We start from the raw sequence: 25,774 nt of genomic DNA, 5'->3' as shown, positions 1-25,774 counted from the left end.
CACTCTTAGCCATCCTCTTATTTTGGTGCCAGAGGGTAACTCAGCCGGCACAGCTCAAGACTCTTAATCTCAGGTTCGTGGGTTCGAGCCCAACTTTGGGCAAAAGATTCTTGCCTTGCAGGGGGTTGGGCTAGAGGGCAGGGGTCAGCAAACCTTTTCAACAGGGGGCTGGTCCCCTGACCCTCAGACCTTGTGGGGGGCCAGACTATATTTTGGAAAATAAAATAAAATGAATGAATTCCTATACCCCACAAATAACCTAGAGATGCATTTTAAATCAAAGCACACATTCTACTCATGTAAAAACACCAGGCAGGCCCCACAAATAACCCAGAGATGCATTTTAAATCAAAGGACACATTCTGCTCCTGTAAAAACACCAGGCAGGCCCCACAAATAACCCAGAGATGCATTTTAAATAAAAGCACACATTCTACTCATGTTAAAAACACTAGACAGGCCCCACAAATAACCCAGAGATGCATTTTAAATAAAAGCACACATTCTGTTCATGTAAAACACCAGGCAGGCCCCACAAATAACCCAGAGATGCATTTTAAATAAAAGCACACATTCTACTCATGTTAAAAACACTAGACAGGCCCCACAAATAACCCAGAGATGCATTTTAAATAAAAGCACACATTCTACTCATGTTAAAAACACTAGACAGGCCCTACAAATAACCCAGAGATGCATTTTAAATAAAAGGATACATTCTACCCATGTAAAAACACACCGCGGGCCGGATTGAGAAGGCGATTGGGCCGGTTCCAGCCCCTGGGCCTTCGTTTCCTCGTGGTCCCTTCCAACTCTGAATACACTGTTGAGTTTTTCCTTCGCTGCTTCAGAAGGCTGCAGTTCCTGAGAGGCTCCTGCAGGCGGCGCTGCACGCACGGGTTATTTTTCTGCTTTTCAGAAATTGTGCTTCAAAGGAGACTTGCAATCCTCATTTGCTTCGTTCCTGCCTCTCCCCGAGTGCCTGACTAACCTCCCTCCCCCTTGCAGCCAATGCCATCTGCAAGGCTATTTTGATTTTGCTTCTTTTTTTTGCGACGGTTATCACTCTGGTGTAAGGCTCCCGCATCTTATCTCTTCAGAGCGCCGTTACATAAGGCCCGGCTCGGAACTGTTCTCCAAGCAGCTGGTCCTGTTTCTCCCGCGACAGACTTTGCTTTTATTCTTGGATTTGCAGCCCGCCTCGTCTGAAGGGCCGCAACGGCATGTTGAAACACGCAGCAAGGGCCTGCGTCTCTGCACCCCCCCCCACGCTCCTGGCGGGATGAAATGCGTGCCAAAATAGATTTAAAAGAGCCCCATAAACCGAGCTGGTCTTCCCTCCATTAAAAACCGGCCCAGACAAGAACAGCTTTGCTCCCTGAGCATGGGGTGTGTCTCCAGAGCAAGTTCCCACCAATTTGGGGGGTGGGCCAGCTTGCAAATCCTCTGCGTTGGGTGGTGCCATTAACCACACGGTTCCTCCTCAAGAGTTCTCTTCCGCAGCTTGGTTTAATTATAATAATCACAGTTCCTAAATGGAGCATTGTGGAAAAAGCAGCTCCGTGAGAATTTTTTTACGGTTGCAGGGAAAAGGAGCTAAGGGATGAGGTTAAACCACAGAGCCTAAGACTTGCCGATCAGAACGTCGGCGGTTCGAATCCCTGCAATGACGGGGTGAGCTCCCGTTGCTCGGTCCCTGCTCCTGCCAACCTAGCAGTTTGAAAGCACGTCAAAGTGCAAGTAGATAAATAGGTACCGCTCCAGCGGGAAGGTAAACAGCGTTTCCATGCGCTGCTCTGCGGCTTAGTCCTGCTGGCCACATGACCCGGAAGCTGTACGCCGGCTCCCTCGGCCAATAAAGCAAGATGAGCGCTGCAACCCCAGAGTTGGCCACAACTGGACCTAATGGTCAGGGGTCCCTTTACCTTTACTTTACATCATATACAACAAATGCGGCCCCTCGGGACCTCGAGACGCTGTCTTTGTGCAGCAAATCTTTCACCCGTCCAGCAACAGGCTTGCACCCTAAAGGTAAAGGAATCCCTGCTCCTGCCCACCTAGCAGTTTGAAAGCACGTCAAAGTGCAAGTAGATAAATAGGTACCGCTCTGGCAGGAACGGAAACGGCGTTTCCATGCGCTGCTCTGGTTCACCTCTCCCAGTGTTCCCTTCCTCCCTCACCGCTCCATGTGCGTCCCTCCCGAAGCTGCGCGCTCGGTGGAAGAGGACGACCATCCCAGATAGAAGGAGTGTACCGTTCTTCGGTCAAGGGTATACGATAGCTGCGCTCCCCTGCTAGAACCTCCAAACAAGCCCAGTGCAAAAGGCAGCATTACAAGGTGTGTTGAGCGGAGGCTGAGCAAGATCAAAAGGGCTCCTCCCCGGCCAAATTGGCCCGTGGGAAGGTGCCGGCGCCAGCCTGACAAGAGCTGGGCGCGTTGTGACTCCCTTCCCACCCAATACGTTTGAAACAAAAATGACTGTGTTTTGTGCCCCAGTTTATTAGGAAATGGAGGTGCATATGCGTTAGAAAAAGCAGTGAAACAAAAACCCCGCTGTCTCCTAGAAAACCCTTCTGAGTTTTACAGAGCACTTCAGACTGAGCAAGGAGCCAGCGTGGGGCCCTCCAGTTGTTTCTGGAACTACAGATCCCTCTGTCCCGAACCATAGTCTGGGGCAGATGGGAGTTGTAGTCCAGCAGCACCCCAGAGGGTGTCCGTTTGGCTGCCTCTGGAGGTACCCTTCCTCTCTCCTGCCTCCGCAGAGAGCATGGAAATGCTCCCCGAATTATGTGTTTTGTGTCTTCATACCATAATTTTATGGGGACCCGGGCGGCGCTGTGGGTTAAACCACAGAGCCTAGGACTTGCCAATCAGAAGGTCGGCAGTTCGAATCCCCGCAATGACGGGGTGAGCTCCCGTTGCTCGGTCCCTGCTCCTGCCCACCTAGCAGTTTGAAAGCACACCAGTGCAAGTAGATAAATAGGTACCACTCTGGTGGGAAGGTAAACGGCGTTTCCGTGCACTACTCTGGTTCGCCAGAAGCGGCTTAGTCCTGCTGGCCACATGACCCGGAAGCTGTACGCCGGCTCCCTCGGCCAGTAAAGTGAGATGAGCACCGCAACCCCAGAGTCGGCCACCACTGGACCTAATAGTCAGGGTCCCTTTACCATTAGGTCCAGTTGTGACCGACTCTGGGGTTGCGGCGCTCATCTCGCTTTATTGGCAACGGGAGTTCACCCCGTCATTGCGGGGATTCGAACCGCCAACCTTCTGATCGGCAAGTCCTAGGCTCTGCGGTTTAACCCACAGCGCCACCCGTGTCCCTTATCCCTTTACCTTACCATAATTTTATGTTGTGATTGTGAACTGCCCTGGGATCTACAGGTAAAGGGTGGCAAACAAATGTAAATAATAATAATAATAATAATAATAATAGGGGACGACAGCAACAACTCTGAACCCCTTTTTCACCAGCTGCCTGGTACTTGACGCCGTACTTAAATGTTTCTCTCTGCCTCCCCATTCTTTTCCAGGAATGCTTGAATACGAACCAGCCAAGAGGTTTTCGATACAACAGATAAGACACCACAAGTGAGTGCTTGAGGTTTCTTCTTCTTCTTCCTTCTATCTGATTGTGATGGGATTTTTCTTGTGGTGTTTGGGCACGAACCACTTCTCTGCTGCTTTGCTCGGAGGCAGCAGGAAGGAAGGATAAACGGGAGCCGAGAGGGGAACAGCGCTGGGTAATTTACAACCCTTTTTTTTAAAAAAGAAAAGCATCCCATTTGGTTCTTTAAAAAGCCTTCGGGGAAGCTTTCAAAGCTCGCTCGCGGATCGATAAAAAGTATGCAGTTGCTTCGGAGGAAAGGCTGCGTTGCCCTGGTAAAAGCCACAGCGGGTATGGAATTCCCCAGTAAAACTGTCGGTGGGTGGGATCCTGTGTACTAATAAAGAACTCGATGTTCTGAGTGTGGATCCTCACCCTGAAAAAAATGTCTGCATCTGCACGCAAGTGGAAGAATGGGCAGGCATGGGAGGCTCCCCCCCCCCAAAGGTTTGCAGAAGGGCGAAATATATATACAGTGGTACATCGTGTTAAGTACTTGATTTGTTCCGGAGGTCCGTTCTTAACCTGAAACTGTTCTTAACCTGAAGCACCACTTTAGCTAATGGGGCCTCCTGCTGCTGCCACGCCACCGGAGCATGATTTCTGTTCTCATCCTGAAGCAAAGGTCTTAACCTGAAGCACGATTTCTGGGTTAGCGGAGTCTGTAACCTGAAGCGTATGTAACCCGAGGTACCACTGTATTTTTGAGGGGGGATCCCAAAAGGCGAAGTTCCCTTTTTGTTCCGTCTTTCCCCTCCAGAAGCGAAGTCCGCATTCCGTGCCCACGGAGCATGCCCAGTAGAACGCTTCCGTCAGAACAGAGCATGCTAAGGAGGTGTGGAATGCTCGCTCAGCTGCTGGGGGGGGGGGGCGGCATGGAGAGCCAGGAGTAAGGGCTGGAATGGAATGTGGAATCCGTTAAAGGTAAAGGGACCCCTGACCATTACATCCAGTCGTGACCGACCCTGGGGTTGCGGCGCTTATCTTGCTTCATTGGCCAAGGGAGCCGGCGTACAGCTTCCGGGTCATGTGGCCAGCAGGACTAAGCCGCTTCTGGCGAACCAGAGCAGCGCACGGAAACGCCTGCCTCCAGGTTAAACAAGCATTTTGTTCAGACTTAAAGATAGGGATCATTGGTTCTTGCAACCACGGATCAAAACTTTGCCACTGCTATTGTTCTAGGATTTGTCCGGTCTTCCAATAGGAACCTGACATAATGAGCCTCTGATTTTCCCAGGAAAGGTACCAGCAAGGGTAGTATCAGTTCAGCCCTGGCTTGCTCATATTTTGCACAGTGCAACAAAATATGTTTTATGGAATCGATGTCTTGAGCACACGAGCAATGTCTGTCCTGGTAGGGAACTCCTCTCAACGCTGTGGAAGGAAAGACGTTTATTCAGGCTTTGGTGAAAAGTCTTCGATAGTTCGGCACTGTCAGGTTTTTAACGTAAGATGTTAACTTAAAGACATGCCCATATTGTACTCCTACTGCCAGCGGACTACAGACCGCACACAGAATCGGAAAGGGACCACAAGAGTCACCCACTTGCAATCCAGGAACCTTTGCCCAACACAGGGCTCAAACCCCCACGGCGCTAAGATTTGAGAGTCTCTGTCGACTGCTCCTATGCAGAGAGGTTCCCCTGACCAGACCTTTCTGCAGGTTTCCAAGGTGCCTGTTTGCACCCGCGCCCACTGTCTCTGCTGTTTTTGGCTGCTCCCATTCCCCCTTTCCCTCCACCCTCGTGGTGCTTTGTCAGCTCTTTCATGTCAAGCTAACCCAGCTGGAAATAAAGGGCCGTCCCCAGAGACCCAGCCGCGGAGAGGCTGTAGGCTGCCTGCTGCAGAGATCAAGCGCTGGCATGCTGAGGCCGCACGTTCCCTACTAACTGGGCCCTTGCAACCTCCTCCCAGGGCTTTTACCGTTGCTATTTTAGGCTCTCTCCTGTCACAGCACTGCCTGGAGAGATGGGGCTCACCCCTTCCGTTCCTAGGGCTCCTCTTGCCCCAAAAAGGAGGGCTGCAGAGACGCCACCGTGATGGCTCCATCTTTCGCACCCACTGCCCTGTCGCTTACGTTCGCCCCTGTTTTTACAGCTCTGTTGTTTATTCATAGAATCGCAGGTGTAGATTTGCAAGGGGCCACAAGCACACACACCACCGATCTGGCAAAACCACCCAAGATGGGTGCAAAACAGGGCAGGCGGGGAGAGGTGCTGTATTTCCATTCATTCATCTTCCTGCTCGATAATGGATCACAGAAAGGGCAGGTTGAAAGGGCAAAAGGGTGCCCCAGTCCGGGAGCAGATTGGGTGGCTGATGGTGCTCAGGAGTTGGCGAGAGCCAAGAAGCACTTATTGCAAGTTGCCGTATTTTTCGCTCTATAAGACGCACCAGACCACAAGGCGCACCTAGTTTTTGGAGGAGGAAAACGAGAAAAAAAATATTCTGAATCCCAGAAGCCAGAACAGCAAGAGGGATCTGGCTTCTGGGATAGCCTCTGGCTGTTCTGGCTTCTGGGATAGCCATGCCAAGCCTCTTCAGGGGGCACCAGAGCAGCGCACGGAAACGCCGTTTACCTTCCTGCCGGAGCGGTACCTATTTATCTACTTGCACTTTGACGTGCTTTCAAACTGCTAGGCTGGCAGGAGCAGGGACTGAGCAACGGGAGCTCACCCCGTCGTGGGGATTCAAACCACCGACCTTCTGATCGGCAAGTCCTAGGCTCTGTGGTTTAACCCACAGCGCCACATCATGGGGACCCCCCCAAAAAAAATTGTTTCTGTGGTTCCATTTTTCTCTCCCGTTCCCCAGAAAATGCAGGAGAGAACCTTCCTTCGTTTCCCCTTCGCCTCCTCACTCTGAATTACAATCGCAATCCTCCCCCCCCTACAAACCTTCCCTTCTCATCCTCACCGTAGATGCATATGCAAATGTTTGAATATAATCTCCCAGAGGGGGCTGCAATCAATATCTCCCTGCAGGGTTTGAACCTATTTTTTTTTTACTCCTGTGTTAAGTAGGGCACACGCAGGTGGGGGAAAGAGAAGGGACTTAAAATAGAGCAAATCGCGTCTTGACCACCTGTGCTGCTAATGTTTGCCTTTCTGTTGTGTCCCAGTCTGCTTTGTGGGAAGCTGCGCTCTGGCTTGAGTCAGACCACTGGCCCAACGGCTGTAGGATTGTCCGAGCCAGCTGCCTGGATGATAATAATAATAATAATAATAATAATTTATTATTTATACCCCGCCCATCTGGCTGAGTTTCTCCAGCCACTCTGGGCGGCTTCCAGTCAGGTGTTAAAAACAGTACAGCGTTAAATATTAAAAACTTCCCTAAACAGGGCTGCCTTCAGGTGTCTTTTAAAGATAGGAAAGCTGCTTATTTCCTGGACATCTGACGGGAGGGTGTTCCACAGGGCGGGCGCCACCACCGAGAAGGCCCTCTGTCTGGTTCCCTGTAACCTTACTTCTCGCAGTGAGGGAACCACCAGATGGCCCTCGGAGCTGGACCTCAGTGTCCAGGCTGGACGATGGGGGTGGAGACGCCCCTTCAGGTCTACTGGACCGAGGCCGTTTAGGGCTTTCAAGGTCAGAACCAACACATTGTGCTCGGAAACATACTGGGAGCCAATGTAGGTCTTTCAAGACCGGTGTTATGTGGTCTCGGCAGCCACTCCCAGTCACCAGTCTAGCTGCCGCATTCTGGATTAATTGCAGTTTCCGGGTCACCTTCAAAGGTAGCCCCACATAGAGCGCGTTGCAGTAGTCCAAGTGGGAGATAACCAGAGCATGCACCACTCTGGCCAGACAGTCTGCGGGCAGGGAGGGTCTCATCCTGCGTACCAGATGGAGCTGCCCTGGACACAGAACTGACCTGCGCCTCCATGGACAGCTGTGAGTCCAGAATGACTCCCAGGCTGCGCACCTGGTCCTTCGGTGGCACAGTTACCCCATTCAGGACCAGGGAGTCCCCCACACCTGCCCGCCTCCTGTTCCCCCAAAACAGTCCTTCTGTCTGGTCAGGATTCAACCTCAATCTGTTAGCCGCTGTTACCCTGGATAACTGTCCAGGGCCTCAGATTGGGGACTCGGAACCTTTTCGCAGGCAAAATGTGTGTGCCACCACTGATCTGTGCTCTCTCCCCTAAACGTAAAGGAAGGCTCTAGTCCTCATGGTCTGAGATATTGCCATGGACTGTGGCTGGTTGCTGAGGAGTTGTGGAAGCAGCCGGGGAACCCCCGGGGTAGAAGGCTCAGAGCCTGTGTATTGGTGGTGGGACGATTAAGAAGGAGCAGACTGGAAACCTAAGCAGAGGCTCTTTTCTTCGTTTCCTTTTATTAGTAATTTTGAGGATTCAGGGTTTTGGGGTTGTTGTTTTTTAAAAAAAACCTACTGTTTGCTGATGGGAAGGTCGGCGGTTCGAATCCCCGCGACAGGGTGAGCTCCCGTTGCTCGGTCCCTGCTCCTGCCAACCTAGCAGTTTGAAAGCACGTCAAAGTGCAAGTAGATAAATAGGTACCGCTCCGGCGGGAAGATAAACAGCTTGTCCGTGCGCTGCTCTGGTTCACCAGAAGCGGCTTAGTCATGCTGGCCACATGACCCGGAAGCTGTACGCCGGCTCCCTCGGCCAGTAAAGCGAGATGAGTGCCGCAACCCCAGAGTCGGTCTCGACTGGACCTAATGGTCAGGGGTCCCTTTACCTTTACTTTTACTGTTTTGAGAAGATGGGAGCAGATGCATTTTGGTATCCTGCACAAAAATACATTGAATTTTTAAATGTTATGGGACTCCTTGAGATCTCTGGATGAAGGGCGGTAGATTTCTCGGTAGTGGCGCCCGCCCTGTAGAACGCCCTCCCATCAGATGTCAAGGAAATAAACAACTATCTGACTTTTAGAAGACATCTGAAGGCAGCGCTGTTTAGGGAAGGTTTTAATGTTTGATGTTATATCGTGTTTTTAATATTCCGTTGGTAGCCACCCAGGTGGGCGAGGTATAAATTTATTTATTAATACTAATGTTACAGTGGTACCTCAGGTTACATACACTTCAGGTTACATACGCTTCAGGTTACAGACTCCGCTAATCCAGAAATAGTACCTCGGGTTAAGAACTTTGCTTCAGGATGAGAACAGAAATCGTGCAGCAGCAGGAGGCCCCATTAGCTAAAGTGGTGCTTCAGGCTAAGAACAGTTTCAGGTTAAGAACGGACCTCCGGAACAAATTAAGTACTTAACCCGAGGTACCACTGTATTCTAGATGGGAGTGTGCGTTGATGCCATCCTCCCCCTTCCAAGAAAAGAAATGATAATATTAAAAAAATACAGAGTCCGGAAATCCCAGCTGGAGCAGACCGGGAGCAAACGTTCACGCAAATGACAGCAAATGGATTTAAAAGAAAGTCTGACGGTTATTTTCTAGGAAATCCTTAACTCCCAGATGGCAGCTGCAGACTTGGGGAGGCTGGCACAGCTGTAGAAAGAATCCGCCTGCTTTCTCTCCCAACACACGGACTCCCCAGATGCTGACCTTGATAGGAGGCAATTGGTGGGGCTGATGTGATTAAGAACTCTGCACTCCCCACCATCCCCAATTGGCAGATGGCTTCAGAGCCTTGCAGTGGACGGATGGGTGGAAAAGTAGCCCTGGGAAGAGCTGGAAGAAGAGGGCTAGCCCTTGGGGGGCATTCCTGGGGTGGCTCAGTCAGTAGAACATGAGATTTTTAATCTCAGGGTTGTGGGTTCGATCCCCACGTTGGACGAAAAAAATTCCTGCATTGTAGGGGGTTGGACTAGATGACCCATGGGGTCCCTTCCAGCTCCGTTGTTGTTTTTGTTTAGTCGTTTAGTCGTGTCCGCCTCTTCGTGACCCCCTGGACCAGAGCACGCCAGGCCCTCCTGTCTTCCACTGCCTCCCGCAGTTTGGTCAAACTCATGCTGGTAGCTTCGAGAACACTGTCCCACCATCTCGTCCTCCGTCGTCCCCTTCTCCTTGTGCCCTCCATCTTTCCCAGCATCAGGGTCTTTTCCAGGGAGTCTTCTCTTCTCCTGAGGTGGCCAAAGTCTTGGAGCCTCAGTTTCAGGATCTGTCCTTCCAGTGAGCACTCAGGGCTGATTTCCTTCAGAATGGAGAGGTTGGATCTTCGCGTAGTCCATGGGACTCTCAAGAGTCTCCTCCAGCACCAGAATTCAAAAGCATCCATTCTTTGGCGATCAGCCTTCTTTATGGTCCAGCTCTCCCTTCCATACATCACTACTGGGAAAACCATAGCTTTTACTATACGGACCTTTGTTGGCAAGGTGATGTCTCTGCTTTTTAAGATGCTGCCTAGGTTTGTCATTGCTTTTCTCCCAAGACCCTTCCAGCTCTACAATTCTATGATTCTAAAATGCGCACCTTTCGCTGGCTGTGCTCCACCCCTTCCTAGCGGGCTCCCGCCTGGCTGGCGCAGGTTCTCGACCTGGAAAAATGTCCTCTCATTAGCTTGGACGGAGAGCTCTTTGTGTGCCTAGGGATGACCTCGTGCGGCTTTTAATTTAACCGCAAAGGCAAGATTCGCAAATATGGCTCCGCCCATCTTTAAAGAATTGCCCCTGGCCCCCCGCGCCACTGCCACGTGGCCCTTGGAAGATTGCCCGTAAGGAAATGTGCCCCCAACCCGCCAGGTTGGGAAAGCTTCCTTGCCCAGGAATAGCTCTTAATCTCCGGGTCGTGGGTTAGAGCCCCACATTGGGCAAAAGGTTACTTGATCGTAGGGGGTTTGGCTAGATGACCCCTGGGGTCCCTTCCGGCCCTGCAGTTCTAAGATTCACCCAGAGACCGACCACTAAATGCAGATGGACCCAATGAGAGCCATCTTCCAAGGCTGTTTCATGGAAGATGCAGCAAGCTTGTTTCCTCCGGCTCCCGAGGGCAGGAGCTGGGTCAGAGCACTGGTCCATTTAGTTCAGCGCTGTCTTTGTGAGACGGATGTTGACAAGCTGGAAGGAGGCAGAGGAGGGAGACCGAGAGATGATCAAGGGTCTGGAAACCAAGCCTGATGAGGAACGGTCGAAGGAGCTGGGTATGTCTAGCCTGGAAAAGAGACGGAGAGGAGATACGATAGCAATCCTTAAATATCTAGTTGAGATTCCTGCATTGCAGGGGGTTGGACTAGATGACCCGCGCAGATCCCTTCCAACTCTGCGATTCTCTCATTCTATGAAATAGCCCTATGGGCAATGCAGATACTCATCAGCTCAATGAATCTTAGGGATGGGGGTGGAGTTCACATCTCAAGTAGGTTCAGGGTTACCGCTTAGAGCAGGAATGGCCAAACTTGGCCCTCCAGATGTTTTGGGACTACAGTTCCCATCATCCCTGACCACTGGTCCTGTTAGCTAAGGATGATGGGAGTTGTAGTCCCAAAACATCTGGAGGGACAAGTTTGGCCGTGCCTGGTTTAGAGCCAACAGTCAAGCAAGATTCTGGTCCTCATGGTTCTGAGCAGAGAGTTGATTTGAACTGGAACATTCCCCTAGGAAAGACTCCACAAAGCCTGAAAGCTACGGGGCCCAATGGCCTGACTGTCCCTCCTTGCTTCTATGTTTTCTGGCCCTTGCTTATGAGGTCGAAGGAGCTCGGTATGTTTAGCCTGGAAAAGAGAGTGAGAGGAGATAGGAGAGCCTTCTTCCGATATCTCAGGGGTGCCCAAACCTTTTTCAAAGAGGGCCAGATTTGATGAAGTGAAGATGCGTGAGGGCCAACCAAGGTTGTTGAGCTTTCTGGGGGATTTTACTGCCACAGCGGTCAGATTAAATTAGGCCTTTGGAAATGCTTGCTATATCTGAAGGGCTGTCCCACGGAAGAGGGAATAACAACAACAACAACTTTTATTTATACCTCGGCCACAGCCTGGTTCAGGGCGGCTAACACCAATAAAAGCACAGTAAAAACATAATAGGGGGAAGGGGGGAAGAGAAAAGAAAACCAAACCAATTTAAAATGCAATTTTAAAATGCAGCCTCATTTTAAAGTAGCTGATAAATCTTGTTTTCTCCTCTTGCTCCAGAGGATAGGACTCGAATCCATGGCTTCGAGTTACAAGGAAGGAGATTCCGACTCTGTCGGAAAGCTCTTCCTTATGTTGACAGCTGTCTGACTGTGGAAGATGCTGGATTCTCCTTCCTTGGTGGTTTTTAAGCAGAGGTTGGGTGGCCGTCTTTGGTTGAGATTCTCTGCATTGCAGAGGGTTGGACTGGATGACCCCTGGGGTCCCTCCGTGAGTCGAGGGTTCCTAACCCCGAGGACCCACCGCCTCCACTCGTTTCCCTCCCCTCTTTCCACGCAGCTGGTTTCGGAAAAAGCACGCGCAGGCCGACCCTCTGGTCCCCATCCCGCCCAGCCCGGAGACGAAGGACCGATGGCGGAGTATGACGGTGGTGCCTTACCTGGAAGACCTGCACGGCTACAACGAAGAGGAGGACGACGACGACTTGAAAGATGACTACTTGGAGGATGAGATCATCTACACTCAGGACTTCACCGTGCCAGGTAAGGGAGCCGGGAGGCGGCAGGGGATGGTTCCCGTTGGTCTGGGGGGCCCAGCCAGGTTTACAGCAGGGCTGGATTTAGGTTTGATGAGGCCCTAAGCTACTGAGGAGGGACGCGGGTGGCGCTGTGGGTTAAACCACAGAGCCTAGGACTTGCCGATCAGAAGGTCGGCAGGTCGAATCCCTGCGACGGAGTGAGCTCCCGTTGCTCGGTCCCTGCTCCTGCCAACCTAGCAGTTCGAAAGCACGTCAAAGTGCAAGTAGATCAATAGGTACCACTCCAGCGGTCAGGGGTTCCTTTACCTTTAAGCTAATGAAGGTGCTAATTGTTGTCAACACCCGTCCGTCTCAATGGACAATTGAGTGTGTCTTGGGGGTGAAGCCAAATTGATGCATTTACAGCATCGAAGGGACTTCCCCGGGCCGCAAGCCTGGGCCATGTGTCCGGTGGTCTTTGGCTGCCCAGAAGGCCAAAGCCCCCTCTCAGCTTCAAACATCAGGTCCGAAGGAAAGCAGAGCAAGATATTTGGCACCAGTTTGGGTCAGGGCCAGATTTAGGTTTGATGAGGCCCTCAGCTACTTGAAGGTAATGGGGCCCTTTCTATGTCCAGCTGTCCTTTGTCAGCCACAAATTGCCGCTGTTTTTGTGTGTGAAATGTATATGCTATATGGTAATTTATGGACCTAACAGATATCTGAAGCCATTTGCCCATGTGGCCATGCAACCAGTCCATGCAGAATGTAGGCACCCTATATATAAAGGTAAAGGTACCCCTGACCATTAGGTCCAGTCATGACCGACTCTGGGGTTGCGGCGCTCATCTCGCTTTAGTGGCCGAGGGAGCCGGCGTACAGCTTCCGGGTCATGTGGCCAGCAGGACGAAGCCGCTTCTGGCGAACCAGAGCAGCGCATGGAAACACCGTTTACCTTCCCGCCGGAGCGGTACCTATTTATCTACTTGCACTTTGACGTGCTTTTGAACTGCTAGGTTGGCAGGAGCAGGGACCGAGCAACGGGAGCTCACCCCATCGCGGGGATTCAAACCGCCGACCTTCTGATCGGCAAGTCCTAGGCTCTGTGGTTTAACCCACAGCGCCACCCGCGTCCCTATTTATAGAAAGGAGCAAACCAAGGATATTTTAGGGAGCAGGCTAGCAGGCAGGGCCCATGACTTACATCATAGGAGCCTGCACAGCAGTAAACTCCATTGCTGTAGCTGGGTCTTATTTTATTTGTTTTTTATCTTATATTTTGGAAATCTACATCCAGGTGTTTTTTTCCTTTACATTTTTTGGGGCTTGTTTAGCTTATGCATATATCCAGCACTGGCCTCCAGGGAGGAATGGCCTACAAGCTAAGAAGAGCTCAGCTTCAGTGCTTGGCTATGTTGTTAAGATGGCTTGCTTCGTTCTTTTGCTATGCATTTTGCATTTTTTACATTGCGATTTTGTGTTGCGGAGAACCCCCAGGGTCTACGGATGTTGGACGTTGTAAAAATTAAAATAATAGCAATCATAATATTGTGCGGATGGCAGTGGAGTTCATAACCAGGGGAACGCTTCCCTGCAGATGTGCTGGGGGGGGAGCAGGGGAGGAGAAATTACCGTATTTTTCGCTCTATAAGACGCACCAGACCACAAGACGCACCTAGTTTTTGGAGGAAGAAAACAAGAAAAAAAATATTCTGAATCTCAGAAGCCAGAACAGCAAGAGGGATCGCTGCGCAGTGAAAGCAGCAATCCCTCTTGCTGTTCTGGCTTCTGGGATAACTGCACAGCCTGCATTCGCTCGATAAGACGCACACACATTTCCCCTTACTTTTTAGGAGGGAAAAAGTGAGTCTTAGAGAGCAAAAAATACGGTACTTGCCTTCGTTGTGTCCCTGAAATCAGCTAGGAGGGACACAACTAGCAGCTACGGTTGCAATCGAAATTACTCAACTGCCCATTGCAAACCAGGTTTGTTATCAAAATTTACAGACCATTTGCAATGAGCAAATGAAAGTTGCCTTTTCAGCTGAGTTTGGGGGAATGATTTGAAGCACCTGTCGCGTTCCGCTATTTCGATAGCTTTCGTTTGATTTGCTCCTTTGCAAGCCGCTGAAATCTTCACTTCCGACATGGGTTGCCTGCCGGGCGCGTGTCCCACCCACCCTGACGGCTCCCGTGTTGCGTTTTCCTCAGGTGACGACAGCGAGGCAGGGCTTAGAGAGGATGAGAGCGCAGATCAGCAAGGCTATTTTGCACTCCTCTTCGGGGAAGGAGATTCCACCGCCGCCGCCACCAGCTCAGAGGAAGGAAGGAGGCTTAGCTTAGATGGCAAGAGAGCTCAGGAGGCAGAGGAAGACAACAAGGCGGCTTGCTTTTCCACCAGCTAGGACCAGTCCCTGGCCTCGAACCGGGAATGGGTGGGCGGCAGGTTGTGGGGGAAAGAGCCCCTATTAAACAATAGGTGCCCCTCCAAAAATGCCCAGATCGCAGCCCGTCACCTTGCAAGTTCCTTGCCTTCTTGGAAGGTTAATATACGTTCTTGGCGGCACTTCTCACCGCTGCAGTTCCGTGCCAGGGCCCCTTCCTGGTGTTTCCCGGTCACAGTTCCCACGTTCTTCACCCACCCAGAGCCCCAGCTCCCCTCCTGTGCCATGCCCTGCTAGCGCCCTTCTGAAGTTTCAGGTCTCTATGGCTCCCTTTGGCCGTGCTCGCGGCCCTAGCCCGAAACCTCTGGCCAGCTTGGCGCAAAACGCCAACCCCCGCCTCTCTGCACTGTGTCGGCCCCCTCTGAGGGCACCGGCGGCTGATCATCATCTCTGCGGCGTTAATCGCTGCCGTTATCCACCTCCCATCGAATCAGACGCATCCTGGAGAGTTGTCACTCAGCATTCTTGACAACGTGGTGGTTGGCTTTTCCCCTCCTTGGCACACCCACCCGCCCCTGGGGAACGCCGGCTCTTAAAAAGTTCTGCCGCCCCCACCCCCTTTTATCCAGATTTATTGTTATTGTTGTTGCTTTCAAAAGGTTTTCTTTTCCGGAGAAAAGCTGTTCTTTTCCGCCTTCCGCGACCTTCGGTTTGAAGAGCGAAATAAAAAGCTTTGTTGCATTTTGAAATTCTCCCTTTTAAAAGAACGTTTTCAATCCGACTCTTCGCTTTAGAAGCTTTGCAGTTCGGCTTACGGTAGGGTCGGTTATCTGCCGAAGAATATCCCCTGGGTTTTATATGATCTTCCCGAACGCTCGGAAGGCATAAAAACACACACCGCTATTTTAAAAACCAGCTCAGAACGGGTGCAAAATAATCCCAAGTTCCCAAACATTTTGTGGCCCGGGGAAAAGAACCTTTGCGAGTGGAGCAAAAACCTCTGGGTCTGTGGAGAGTTTCTTGACAGTCAGAGAAGGCAGTGCAAGGATTCCTGACAGGTTAGAAGAAAAGGTAAGATTGTGCCTGCGGTGAAGAAGGTCGATAGGGAGGCGGGTTTTTCCTCTCGTAATAATGGAACTCTGGGGTCATTCAGCACAGACCAAAGAAAATGTCATTCTCACAGTGCAGAGTTCATAGAAAAAGAGAAAGGGACCCGAGGGTCATTTAGTCCAACCCCCTGCAATGCAGGAATCTCGGCTAAAGCATCCATGACAGATTGCCACCCAACCTCTCCTTTCTTGTCACTCTGAAGCCATGGATTCGAGTCCTGCCTTCCAGAGCAGGAGAAAACAAGCATGCTCCCTCTTCCGTGTGACAGCCCTTAAGATATTTGAAGCGTTCAGCTGTGGAACTCCCTGCCACAGGGGGCAGCCATGGGCCGCCGCCTTGGATGGCTCTAAAAGAAGACCACACAAATCCGAGGAGCAGAATTCGTAGCCAGGACAGCTGCTCTCTGCCCCCGCAGTCAGAAGCACAGTATACATCCAGGAGGCTAAGTTTGGTCAGAATTGGGTACACACTCCCAGCCTTAACGCTGAATACATTTCTTCTCCTAAAGGTAAAGGGTAAAGGGACCCCTGACCATTAGGTCCAGTTGTGGACGACTCTGGGGTTGCGGCGCTCATCTCGCTTTATTGCCCGAGGGAGCCGGCGTACAGCTTCTGGGTCATGTGGCCAGCATGACTAAGCCGCTTCTGGCGAACCAGAGCAGCGCACGGAAACGCCGCTTACCTTCCCACCGGAGTGGTATCTATTTATCTACTTGCACTGGTGTGCTTCAAACTGCTAGGTTGACAGGAGCAGGGACCGAGCAACGGGAGCTCACCCCGTCATGGGAATTCAAACCGCCGACCTTCTGATCGGCAATTCCTAGGCTCTGTGGTTTAACCCACAGCGCCACCCACGTCCCTATTTTCTTCTCCCACCCCACTACAAATAAAAGCTTGGCGGGGCATGAGGGGGGAGCCCCAAGATTTCACCCGCTTGGGCAGAATTCCTTAAATTAGATCTAAAGGGTTCAGGGGGTTGAGGAAGAGACGAATACAAACTCCTTGACCTTACGCGGCCCCTGCACTAGCATGGAATCAGCGGAGGTTTTAACCTCACGTGCCATTGGCTTTTCCGACCTTAGATACCTGCTTGGGCAGAACAGCCGTCGAGCAAAACAGTTGTGAGGGACACCGGCTCACTCGCTGTCGCCCGTGGAACTGCTTTTAAGAAATAAACACGTGAGCCAGGGTACCGCAATATTGAAATAGCCCTTGCCATCTCCGCAGCTACGCGAGCTACGGGAATCGATTCCCTTCCGGCCCCTCGGGGTGTCCTGCTTTCCAGAGTCATGAGGTCTAGCAACTTGGGAGTTAGGGAGTTTGCTTGAAGCAGCTGCTGCGAGGCAGCATGCCCGAACGGCGCTGAACGGTTGCAGATTCGGGCTGTGTGCCAACCGACGGAGGACCCCTGTGGGTGAAAGTGGCGGTTTTGCCACTCTCTCCAGTAACCCTTTTGTGGATATCCTCCTATATGAATAGAAATGCAGGGTGTCGTCAGGTTCTGCATCTGCGCGGGGGGGGGGGGGAGAGAGAGACTTGGCATAGCAGAGGGGTCCCCTTTTTGTGTAGGGTTTGGGGTGCCGTGTTAAGAGAGCGCCAGAAAAAAACCCTTTTTCGGGATGGCGACTCCCGCAGCGTTTGAGAACACCAGCTAAGCTGCAGGCAGAGGTGGCAGCAGAGGGAGAAGAGAAAACCAGGCGAGTGAGTCACTTGCGGAGGCAGGAGCTGGCTTACATTGCGGGGAGGGAAACTCATTAAGCTTCCCATTGATCAGAAGAAGAAGGTGCTTTGGGGGGGTGGCTGCTTTGCATTCCCCCCCTTCCTCTGCTCCCTCCTTCCCTGCCGAAACGCTTAAAAATTGATGTCGCTTGGCTGAATGTACTTGCATATATAGATATAAAATTCTCCATAAACTATTCTTTACTTGGCTAGGAAAGTAGAGCCCCCCCCTCTTTTCTGCTCCCCCCCCCAAAAAAAAACCCACCCTCCCATTTCTGGGAACCCCACGGTTAAGAACCCAAAGGGCTTTGCCACTCTCTCCAGAAACCCTTTTGTGGATATCTTCCTATATGAATAGAATGGCAGGGTGTCGTCAGGTTCTGCAGCAATGGCGGGGGGGGGGGGAGGCCCTTTGTTTCTGTTCGTTTCTTTGTTAATTGCCTTTGTGCACCCTGCCCAAATGGCTTCGGGAGCAGCTTGCAAACAAAGCGAGGCAGTTGGTATCTCCACATTAGAAGATGGAGGGGAGAAACCAAAACCCTCCACGACACGCAAGGGAAAGGGGACAGGGAGGGAAGAGGAAAACCCCAAACCCCGCCGCTGATTTCTGAAAGAGGTGCTCTTATAAGAATGATCCACTGACTCGGTTCAAGGGCAGCTGGTGTCTTTTTGCTTGATGGTTTTTATTTTGTTTTTATTTGTTAACATTTGCATTCCACCTCTACCTTCCACCGACCTCAAGGCGGTTCTCCCTGTTCCATCCTTGCAGCACCCCTGCGAGGTAGCTTAGGCTAAGAGACAGCAACCGACCTAAAAATCACCCAGCGAGCTACAGGGTGGATTGGGGTTTTGAACCCTGGTCAGCCAGCTCATGGCCCAACGCTCTAACCATTGTGCCACACTTCTGCTCCCCCCCCCCCACTGTCCTGCAAAGGCCAGGTAAAGGGACCCCTGACCATTAGGTCCAGTCGTGACCAACTCTGGGGTTGCGGCGCTCATCTCGCTTTATTGGCCGAGGGAGCCGGCGTACAGCTTCCGGGTCATGTGGCCAGCAGGACTAAGCTGCTTCTGGCGAACCAGAGCAGCGCACAGAAACGCCATTTACCTTCCCGCTGGAGCTGTACCTATTGATCTGCTTGCCCTTTGACGTGCTTTTGAACTGCTAGGTTGTCAGGAGCAGGGACCGAGCAACGGGAGCTCACCCCGTCATTGCGGGGATTCGAACCGCCGACCTTCTGATCGGCAAGTCCTAGGCTCTGCGGTTTAACCCACAGCGCCACCCAAAAAGAAAAGATATAGCAGCACATCAAATTGAAATAAACAAATGGGGATGAATGTGGTGCTACTCGTGAGCAGAGCTGAGCAGAACGCCACCTCTGGCGATCCATGCAAGGGGTCTTTGAAGCAACCCCTTTGCAAAGGTCTTAGGCAACGGCGTGTTGTTTTTTGGGAGGGGGGGGGGCCTGGCGCTCCCCAGGGATAAAGGACGACACGGTTTGGGTCGTGCGTAAGTCCTTTACGGTGGCGACTTACGTCTCCCCGGGGGCCCCCGTGGGTGCTGTGACGGGAATCTGCGTCCTTGGGCGAAAAAGCAATCGGCAGCCGCCCCTTCTCCTGGCTCCGGCTGAGTCATCCGGCTTGAAAAAGCCACCGCTCCTCTGCGTGAAAATTACCTTGGCAGGATCTTCCGGGAGGCACCGGCAGCAGAGGGGGGGGGAGCGAGTGCGAGAGCAGCAGACGCGATCACAGAGGGCATTGTTAGCCGAAGGCACGATTGACGTCCTCCTCCCATCCCACCCGCCCCCGTCGCTGAGCTAAGCAATTGTCGCGCTGCCTCGTTTTTTATTTCTTTTTACGCTTACTTGCGGGAAAGCAAATCCCGTGCACTCTCGTGGTTTGTTTGGTTTTTTCCTGGCATGGCGCTGCCGGGCGGTGTTGTAAACAAAAAATGGCCCTTCCTGTGCTGATCTATGTATGGGCTTGGTTGGTACACTTATGAACATTACCATATATCTAAGACCATAAAATTCCTATCACAGCGGTTGTTGAGAAGACGCCATGGCGGCGCTGGCAGCGTCCCAGATTTGCCTGGGAGAAGATTTGAGTTCGAATCCTCCCGCTCGCTGTGCCTCTCGCAGCCAAGACCTGCTTTGTAGGGTCGGTTTGGGGCAGAGCAATGCACACGCTCCCTCGAAACCCCTTTGGGAGAGGAACAAGGCAGGATAGAAGCCTCCAGAGATTAATAATTATAATTCGTAAACGGCAAGGCTTCCTGTAAGAGGCAGGCTTTAAAAGAGAATTAGGAGGGGGGATGCGGAAAAGTCTACAATAGCTGCTCAGCACAGTTCTCCTATTGCAGGAGATTGCCGGGGATCTCGAGTGGGGAGATTCGCACTCAGGACCTGCCCCAGGTGGGGCATCCCTTTGGGGGGTCCGGTTAACTGCAGCAAGGACAGAGTGCCAGACTAGGTAGCTCCTCTTCGGCCAGATCCGGCCAACCCAACTCCACAGGGGCACATAGCTGTCAACTTTCTCCTTTTCTTGCGAGGAATCCTATTCGGAATAAGGGAATTTCCCTTAAATCAAGGGAACTACAACTCCCATCATCCCTAGCTAACAGGACCAGTAGTCAGGGATGATGGGAGTTGTGGTCCCCAAACATCTGGAGGGCCGATTTTGCCTATGCCTGCTATAGAGTTAACGAAAGGACGATGGGAGTTGTAGTCCCCAAACATCTGGAAGGGCCAGAGTTTGCCTATGCCTGCTATAGAGTTAGCGAAAGGATGATGGGAGTTGTGGTCCCCAAACATCTGGAGGGCCGAGTTTGCCTATGCCTGGTATAGAGTTACCGAAAGGACGATGGGAGTTGTACTCCCCAAACATCTGGAGGGCCGAGTTTGCCTATGCCTGCTATAGAGTTATTGAAAGGACGATGGGAATTGTAGTCCCCAAACATCTGGAGGGCCCAATTTGCCTATGCCTGCTATAGAGTTACCAAAAGGACGATGGGAATTGTAGTCCCCAAACATCTGGAGGGCCCAATTTGCCTGCTCTATACCAATTCTCCCTAAAAGGAACACTTCTGGTTTGTTTGTTTTCTAAATTAAAAGTTATTTTGAGCATTTTCTCCAGTTCATTTATAAACCATTTCCCACGTTTGAGATTTAGATGCTCTCGTCTGCCCTCTGCGCATGCCCCGTGCCACAGACCTCCCCTGTACCTCCTTTTTTCTTGTGTTTTTTCCGTGTTCCCGTGCGTTTGCCTTCCAGGACAGGTGCCTGACGAGGAAGCGAGGCAGAACGGGCAGAGCCGCTGCAGCCGGGGCCTCCCCAAGCCGGTCTGCATGAACGGGACGGAGCCCGCCCAGCTCGGCGGGAAGACGAAGGCCGAGCGGAGGGCCAGCGCCTCGTCCAACCCTTCGCGCAAAGCCTCGTCTTCCACCAGCAGCAAGATTCGGAAGCTGTCCACCTGCAAGCAACAGTGACGGCCTGAGCATCGCCCACCGCAGGTCTGTGCCTTCCTCTCTTTTTCCGGAAAGGTGGTGCCGCCCAGTGGTTAGAGCCGCTTGCTTTGCATGCAGAAGGCCCCAGCTTTAGTCTTCAGGAGAGCCCTTGCCAGTCACTTTTGGCAGCGCTGAACAGCGTGGGTCAGTAATTTAACTCGTAGAATCGTATAAAGCGGGAATAATAATAATTTTTTTAAAAAATTATTTATACCCCGCCCTCCCCAGCCACTCTGGGCGGCTTCCAACAGAACACTAAAACACAATAACCTATTCAACATTAAAAAGCTTCCCTAAACAGGGCTGCCTTCAGATGTCTTCTAAAAGTTTGGTAGTTATTTTTCTCTTTGACATCTGGTGGGAGGGCGTTCCACAGGGAGGGCGCCACCACCGAGAAGGCCCTCTGCCTGGTTCCCTGAAACTCGCAGCGAGGGAACCACCAGAAGGCGCTGGACCGCAGTATCAAGTTAACCAGAGGAACTCACTGCTACAAGGTGTTTCTCATGCATTCAGGGCCATCTAGACTCACTAGCATCCTTTCTGGGGTGTTTTAATTCCCCCCCCCCAAAAAAAATATATATGAAGAGGGAGCTTCCGACTCTTACGTACTAACCAAGGCAGGGTTTTGGTTTTTTTTAATGCATGTATTGCGCCTCTGACCTTAAGCGAGCAGGGATCGCGGAGCAGGGCAGACGCAATCAGCTTGTGCATCCAGCTTTCATTTGACTTGACGTATATCCCTCCCTTTCGCAGCTCTGCAGAAAACCCCTCCTTCTCCTCTCTCTTGTCTCCCTACCCCGAACAAAATAATAACAAAAATCCCTCCCCGGCTGTTTTCGCCCAGCTCTCCTGATTCATAAGCTCAGCCCAGGAAGAAAGAAGAGAAAATTATTCATCTGTGATCTGCCCACCCCCGCCTGGCCTCGCCGCAGCAATGCACTTAGCCGGTGGCGCCTTCTCTTCCTTGCAACCCCCCCCCCCCAAAAAAAAAGCTTTTATCTCCTTGGCTCGCAACCAGGTTTCTCCATTCTCCCCTCCCTCCCCTGTTCTTCTTCTTTCGCCTCCTTCCTCGCTCCCAGCTAAGTCTCCGAATAGCTTCGGAAAATAAGATGGAACGAGTATCTCATGCAAGCGAGAATGTATCAGGAGGGGGGGGTGCCGTCCCCCCAGAAAAAACCACAAGAAAACTCCAAGATAAAGAGATTTGCAGACGAGCATCGCCCCCCCCCCCCGAAAAAGGTGGCTGTTGAGCTTTTGCTTGCCGGCCCGGCCAAGGCAAGCCCCCAAATAATCCAGCCGAAATCTTCCCTCCAGGCCCTTCATTCGATCAAGTCCTTTGCAGCAGCAAAAGAAGAAAATCTCTTTTGCTATTTTGGAAGCAGGTGGTCGTGGTCTCCTCTTCCCCTCCAGGCTAAACCTTTCTCCATCTCGACCCCCCCTTCTGTGATCCGCCCACCCCACCCCATGTTCCAGTTTGCCTTCGGCCGCTTTTGCTTCGCCCCAGAACTGGGCGCAGGTTTTCTGCCTTCATTCGGGGGCCGAAGCGAAACCGGGACTTCGGAAGCGGCGGTTCCCTTTAGCGCATCTGAAGATTGTGTTTGGCTTCTTTGCAGATGTGTCACGCTGCTGGCTCGTGCTTTATGGCCAAGGTAGCAGGCTCTCTCTTTTCTCGCTTTGAACCTACTCCCGGTAGACCTGCTGCAGCTTAGCAAGATGTGTTTTCTGTGGATCTCCTCTGCAGGCCCAGAAAGCCATGATAAACACTAGAAAGACCCTTCTCTGCCCTGGCCAGCTGCCCCGGCTAAGCCTCGCTAAGGCTTTTCCCCTTCTGCCTTGAAAGACCCCGGACATCGGGCCCCCGTACTGTTTTCCGGCGCTTGCTAAAAACGTTTCTGCTTGGACGGGCCAACCCAGACGTTTTAAAAGTCTGCACAAGCTCCGATCTTCTTTTAGCCTGTTGTTAAAAGACGGAATGTCTTAAATTAAGTGTTGCCAGTTTTTCTCAGAATCAGAGAACTGGGGGGGTTGGAAGGGGACCATAGCAGTCATTTGGTCCAATGCAATGCAGAGATCTTTTTCCCCCAGCATGGGGCTCTCTCTCTCTCTCTCTCTTGTTTAAAAAAAGTTATGTCACCTCTTGTTGTCCTGTTGTTGTCCTGTGTGAGTGCCTGGAGGCGGTTGGAGGATGGATGGTGGCTAATGGATTGAGGTTGAATCCTGACAAGACAGAAGTACTGTTTTTGGGGGACAGGGGGCGGGCAGGTGTGGGGGACTCCCTGGTCCTGAATGGGGTAACTGTGCCCCTGAAGGACCAGGTGCGTAGCCTGGGAGTCATTCTGGACTCACAGCTGTCCATGGAGGCGCAGGTCAATTCTGTGTCCAGGGCGGCTGTCTACCAGCTCCATCTGGTATGCAGGATGAGTCCCTATCTGCCTGTGGACTATCTCGCCAGAGTGGTGCATGCTCTGGTTATCTCCCGCTTGGACTACTGCCATGCGCTCTATGTGGGGCTACCTTTGAAGGTGACCCGGAAACTACAACTAATCCAGAATGCGGCAGCTGGACTGGGGACTGGGAGCGGCCGCTGAGACCACATAACACCAGTCTTGAAAGGCCTCCATTGGCTCCCAGGAAATTCCCAAGCACAATTCAAAGGGTTGGTGCTGACCTTTAAAGCCCTAAACAGCCCAGTATCCCTGAAGGAGCATCTCCACCCCCATCATCCAGCCCAGACGCTGAGGTCCAGCTCCGAGGGCCTTCTGGCAGTTCCCTCACTGTGAGAAGCAAAGCTATAGGGAACCAGGCAGAGGGCCTTCTCGGTGGTGGCACCCGCCCTGTGGAACACCCTCCCTTCAGATGGCAAAAAGCTAAACAACCACCTGACATTCAGAAGACATCTGAAGGCAGACCTGTTCAGGGAAGTTTTTAATGTGTGGCATCTTAGTGTATTTTTGGTCTTTGTGGAAGCCGCACAGAGTGGCTGGGGAAACCCAACCAGATGGGCGGGGTACAAATAATAAATTGTTGTTGTTGTTGTTGTTGTTGTTGAATGAAGGGTGGTATGCAGATGTTGTTAATAATAATAATAATTGTAGTGGGGTTTTTTAAGCTTTAAATTATGCACCCTTTTTTGCACATGGGTAACTGTGACACAAGGGAGCAGCATGAAACAAATTGCAGAACTTTTTCTGACGTCCAATTTCTCTTTCTCTCCCTCTCTTTTCTTTTTTTTAAACTCTTTGCAGCCAGAGCCCCGAATTACTGCGCTTGGCGGCCGCCGTATCCCCCTCCTCGGCTCTCTGTGCATCTTCCCCCCCCCCCACCGGCCGTGCCCTTGCCCCCCCCCCATGCCGGCATCCCTGGTAGCCGACCCCCGTAGACCCCCCGCTTGCGATCCAAAAAAGAGAGAGCCAAGAAACAGGAAGAGAAACGCCTTTTTGTAAAGAAAAATAAAAGACGCAATCCTCTTATTTGGGGAGGGGGGCAGAAGACGACGACACCCAGCAAATCCTGCTTTTTTTAGACTGAGAAGACGAGAAAGCCTGTGTGCTTCACCTCCCGAAATCCTGTCTGTGTGGCCGTCCGGATTCCCACAACTTGTTGGGGGGGGGGAGGATATTGAAGTGGGAGGGGGCTGCTCCTGGTTGGGGGGGGGGCTTTTTGAGATGGGGGGGGGCGAGTTTCCTCCAGGACTTGGCACATCTCCCCTCCCGCCCTTCCTCCCCATGTTAGAATTTTTGAAAGCCATCGACACGCACTTTATGTAGTAGACTACTGTTATATAATATATATATTATATATTATATTTTTTTTCCTCCCCTACCCCTTCTTTTTTTCTTTCTTTCTTTCTTTTCGGCCCCCTCCTCCCTCTCTTCCCCCCTCCCTCTTTTTTTGAGGGGGGGGGAAGGGCGGTTTATATTTGCAGTTATCTTTAGAGAACTTCCTTGCACATCTGTGACCGTATCTGAAATAAATGGAAAGAGCTGGGGAGGGGAATGTCGCGGCCTGCAAAAATTATGTGGGGGGGGGGAGGAGAAGAGAGGTTCAGAAAGTGGGGAGGGGGCGTTACGGGGAGGGGAAAACCCGGTATTTAAAACGTCAGCAAAAATCACCACACTATTAAAACGAAAATAAAAAAAATCTGCATGCTGTTTATAAGGGCTGGAGCAAAGGGAAGTGAGTGCTTTTTTTTTTCTTTCTTTCCTTTTTTTTCTTTTTTTTAAAGAAAATAAAAAGTCAAAATGGAGCCATGGGTTTCTGAGCCTGTTTTTTTTTGGGGGGGGGGCGCGGTGCTGATTTAGCCTAGCCTGGCAGGAAAAAAACATTGAGCTAGATACAGTGGTACCTTGGGTTACATATGCTTCAGGTTACAGACTCCGCTAACCTAGAAATAGTACCTCGGGTTAAGAACTTTGCTTCAGGACGAGAACAGAAATTGCATGGAGGCCCCATTAGCTAAAGTGGTGCTTCAGGTTAAGAACAGTTTCAGGTTAAGGACCTCCAGAACGAATTAAGTACTTAACCCGAGGTACCACTGTATAGGGTGCCTACATTCTGCATGGACTGGTTGCATGTGCAAATGGCTTGAGATACCTATTAGGTCCATAAATGGCCATATAGAATATATTCAACACAAAAAAAAGTGGTATACATTTCTTAATATACATACTTTCCCTATTACAGTGGTACCTCGGGTTACATACGTTTCAGGTTACATACGCTTCAGGTTACAGACTCCGCTAACCCAGAAATAGTACCTCAGGTTAAGAACTTTGCTTCAGGATGAGAACAGAAATCGTGCTCTGGTGACGTGGCAGCAGCAGGAGGCCCCATTAGCCAAAGTGGTGCTTCAGGCTAAGAACAGTTACAGGTTAAGAACGGACCTCCAGAACGAATTAAGTACGTACCTCTGTATTGGCACGTGGAGATGCCAAAGTCTTCCATA

At 51.5% G+C, this 25,774-nt stretch overlaps 1 protein-coding gene across 2 annotated transcripts in view; it reads left to right on the top strand.

Annotated features, from left to right (window-relative positions):
- The window catches only part of STK11 (serine/threonine kinase 11), a 52,095-nt gene extending 27,020 nt beyond the window's left edge, over window positions 1–25,075 (top strand). Inside the window, exons 7-10 of one of the 2 annotated variants that reach the window (XM_083421733.1) lie at window positions 3,535–3,592; window positions 11,941–12,143; window positions 20,597–20,835; window positions 24,075–25,075. In XM_083421733.1, coding sequence (XP_083277859.1) covers window positions 3,535–3,592; window positions 11,941–12,143; window positions 20,597–20,811 — 476 coding nt within the window. In that variant the 3' untranslated portion in view covers window positions 20,812–20,835; window positions 24,075–25,075. Of the gene's footprint in view, window positions 1–3,534; window positions 3,593–11,940; window positions 12,144–14,326; window positions 15,249–20,596; window positions 20,836–24,074 lie in introns of those variants that run through there. The other variant, XM_083421734.1, reaches the window with a different exon arrangement.
- Window positions 25,076–25,774: the final 699 nt, after the last annotated feature.

Source organism: Podarcis tiliguerta (genome assembly GCF_965153285.1).
Source record: "Podarcis tiliguerta genome assembly, chromosome: 18".
Taxonomy (NCBI): domain Eukaryota; kingdom Metazoa; phylum Chordata; class Lepidosauria; order Squamata; family Lacertidae; genus Podarcis; species Podarcis tiliguerta.
This window is presented reverse-complemented; position numbering and strand designations above follow the sequence as displayed.